Source organism: Cupressus sempervirens, chromosome 5 (assembly GCF_028749045.1).
Source record: "Cupressus sempervirens isolate cs-2001-9-10 chromosome 5, ASM2874904v1, whole genome shotgun sequence".
NCBI classification, from domain to species: Eukaryota; Viridiplantae; Streptophyta; class Pinopsida; order Cupressales; family Cupressaceae; genus Cupressus; species Cupressus sempervirens.
In genome coordinates, this window is record NC_143122.1 from 341,062,472 (window position 1) to 341,064,653 (window position 2,182).

Here is a 2,182-nt window from a genome sequence, read left to right on the forward strand (position 1 = left end):
TTGTTATAGTTTAACCCAAGTGCTACGTGAACCAAACATTCTAGAACCTATTTTCATAGTTATCGTAAGAAACTTCTAGAGCAAATGTGTGTGTGGGAAATTTAATCTCCAAGACCACATCACATGTGTAGGTCCATTTGATGGGTAAACATCAATTCTAGTTTGACACCGACAAATGTGGATTGATATAACTTGTCTTTTACGTGTCAAACGGAAGTGCTGCCACATTTCAGCATGGCAAAACCCTCCACCTCAAGAAATTTCTCCGCACTCTATTGTGCACATCTATATATACACATATTCAGATCCCTTAATGTGTGATATACATATTTTCACATCCTCAAAACATACGTTGTTCATATCAAGCGATTTAGGCTTTTGGGAGAGAGTGGAGAAGGGAAGGAAAACAAGATGGAAGGAACTTGTGGATGTGTTGGTACTCATTGTGGGTGTTTAAGCAATGGAAATTGCACCTGTACCCCTTGCAGGTATTTTCTTTGTTTAATGCTATTGTTTTTATTTTGTTTCTTTGTGTTAAACCCTAGGGTTAAAGTGACATCTATGCTATTGTTTGATGGATACTAACTGGTTGTATTAGTGCCATTGATGTATTTGTATGATTTTCAGAGTTTGTATTAAAAATCCTGGGGATTACTTTAAGGGTTAATTTACAAGGGCAACCTTACATTCTGATGTTGGTAAAACGAGTTGGGTTTCTTTCAAATCTAGTCATTTTAGATCTTACCATGGTTAGATCTCTTTATTTGTTAAAGATCAGCACTTTACTATAGTGTACTGGGATTGTATTACTCAATTAAAGAGGATATTTCTATTAAAAACAAATTGTCTTAGAAGGATACACAGTCTCTTTTATCTTAGAAAAGAGGGCACAAGGCGGTTTATTTTGTTGGGGGGTACAGACATTTATTTTGTTGCCAGACGCTTGGGAGTACAAGCTTCTTATAGGTGAAGAATTGATGGGTAACAAGTTTCTTCTCTTCTTGAGGACACATGTAGATTTATATTTGTTCTTTCTGTTTTGATCAAATCTTATATAGTTATTTAGTCAGTATTTATAATATTTTTTTAGATTTGGCTATTTATATTTTGTGGTTTGAATGAATAGGTGTGGCGCAGCCACCAAGGAAACTACAGTAGAACAATCGAGGTAAAACTCACTTTTCCCTTTTGATTTTATTATTATTTTTGTTTATTTATTTGTATCTTTTGAAAGAACAAATGATTCTGGTTTGTTTGGTTTAAAAATCTTATGTAATTTCTGATTTATGATTGTGTAGTGGGGAAGTGCATGCATATTGTTCTTGTGGAGAGCATTGTCACTGCAATCCGTGCACGTGCTCAAAAGTGGACGTGGCGGTTGCAGGGAAGTCGTACTGCAAGTGTGGGGCCAACTGCCAGTGTGACTCGTGTACATGTAACAGAGCCGATGTGGCAATGTCGGCGGTTGCTTAGATAGATAGTGGAAATAGAAGAGTCTGGTGTAGTGTACAGTAGCACTAGTTAGCGTTTGTTAGAGAAGGGTTTGTGTTTGTAAGACTCTGTGGCGGTGGTGATATTTAACTCTGCATTTTATGTTGGGTTATAGACTTAATAAAGTGTAATGGAAGTTTCAAGCGTTATCCACAATAATATTATATAGTAGTACATAAAGGAAATCTATCATTTTCTTCGTCTTATCACCTCTTGTTTTTGCACCTTTAAATGATGCGAAAATGACGTGAAAATTTGTGGGATTTGCGTTGGGAACCACCTCATGTGGCATGCTATATGATGTCGTGTACATTTATCAACGCAAAATAAAACATTTAATCACGGCGAAGGCGATTATCATGTGAAATTTCTGTTGTGGGAATTCGAACTGCTGTCTAAGTCATTGTACGATGTTGTTTTGCTGTAGTAACTATTTTTTTCGCGTAATTTTAATTTGTATTTATTCAGTTAAAAAAAAAAAGCTTCTATGAGAGGAATGTAAAACCGTTGCATTAATATCGATTTTCTACGGTGGGGAATATAGAACTATTGCATTAATATCATAGTCATAAGTGTCTCATATTTACTGGGTAGGAATGCGGAACTATTGCACCTATTACATTAATATCATAGTCATAGTCGTTGATAAAAATATTTAGATGGAGATGATCGCTCATATATAGAAAGTGGA

The 2,182-nt window shown here is 35.5% G+C and overlaps 1 protein-coding gene across 1 annotated transcript; it reads left to right on the forward strand.

Annotated features, from left to right (window-relative positions):
* Positions 1–317: 317 nt before the first annotated feature.
* LOC149556088 (uncharacterized) lies at positions 318–1,678 on the forward strand. Its single transcript, XM_089830233.1, has 3 exons — positions 318–488; positions 1,127–1,168; positions 1,299–1,678. Exons 1-3 carry the CDS (start codon positions 412–414, stop codon positions 1,471–1,473), a joined length of 294 nt encoding a protein of 97 aa, XP_089686359.1. The 5' UTR covers positions 318–411; the 3' UTR covers positions 1,474–1,678.
* The last annotated feature ends 504 nt before the right edge of the window (positions 1,679–2,182 follow it).

What these genes read in the sequence shown, in the direction of transcription:
- LOC149556088 (XM_089830233.1), top strand. Translation starts at nt 412, where the DNA reads ATGGAAGGAACTTGTGGATGTGTTGGTACTCATTGTGGGTGTTTAAGC. An exon ending in TGCACCTGTACCCCTTGCAG is followed by an intron (nt 489 to 1,126) that starts GTATTTTCTTTG and finishes TTGAATGAATAG; the next exon opens with GTGTGGCGCAGCCACCAAGG. An exon ending in ACTACAGTAGAACAATCGAG is followed by an intron (nt 1,169 to 1,298) that starts GTAAAACTCACT and finishes ATGATTGTGTAG; the next exon opens with TGGGGAAGTGCATGCATATT.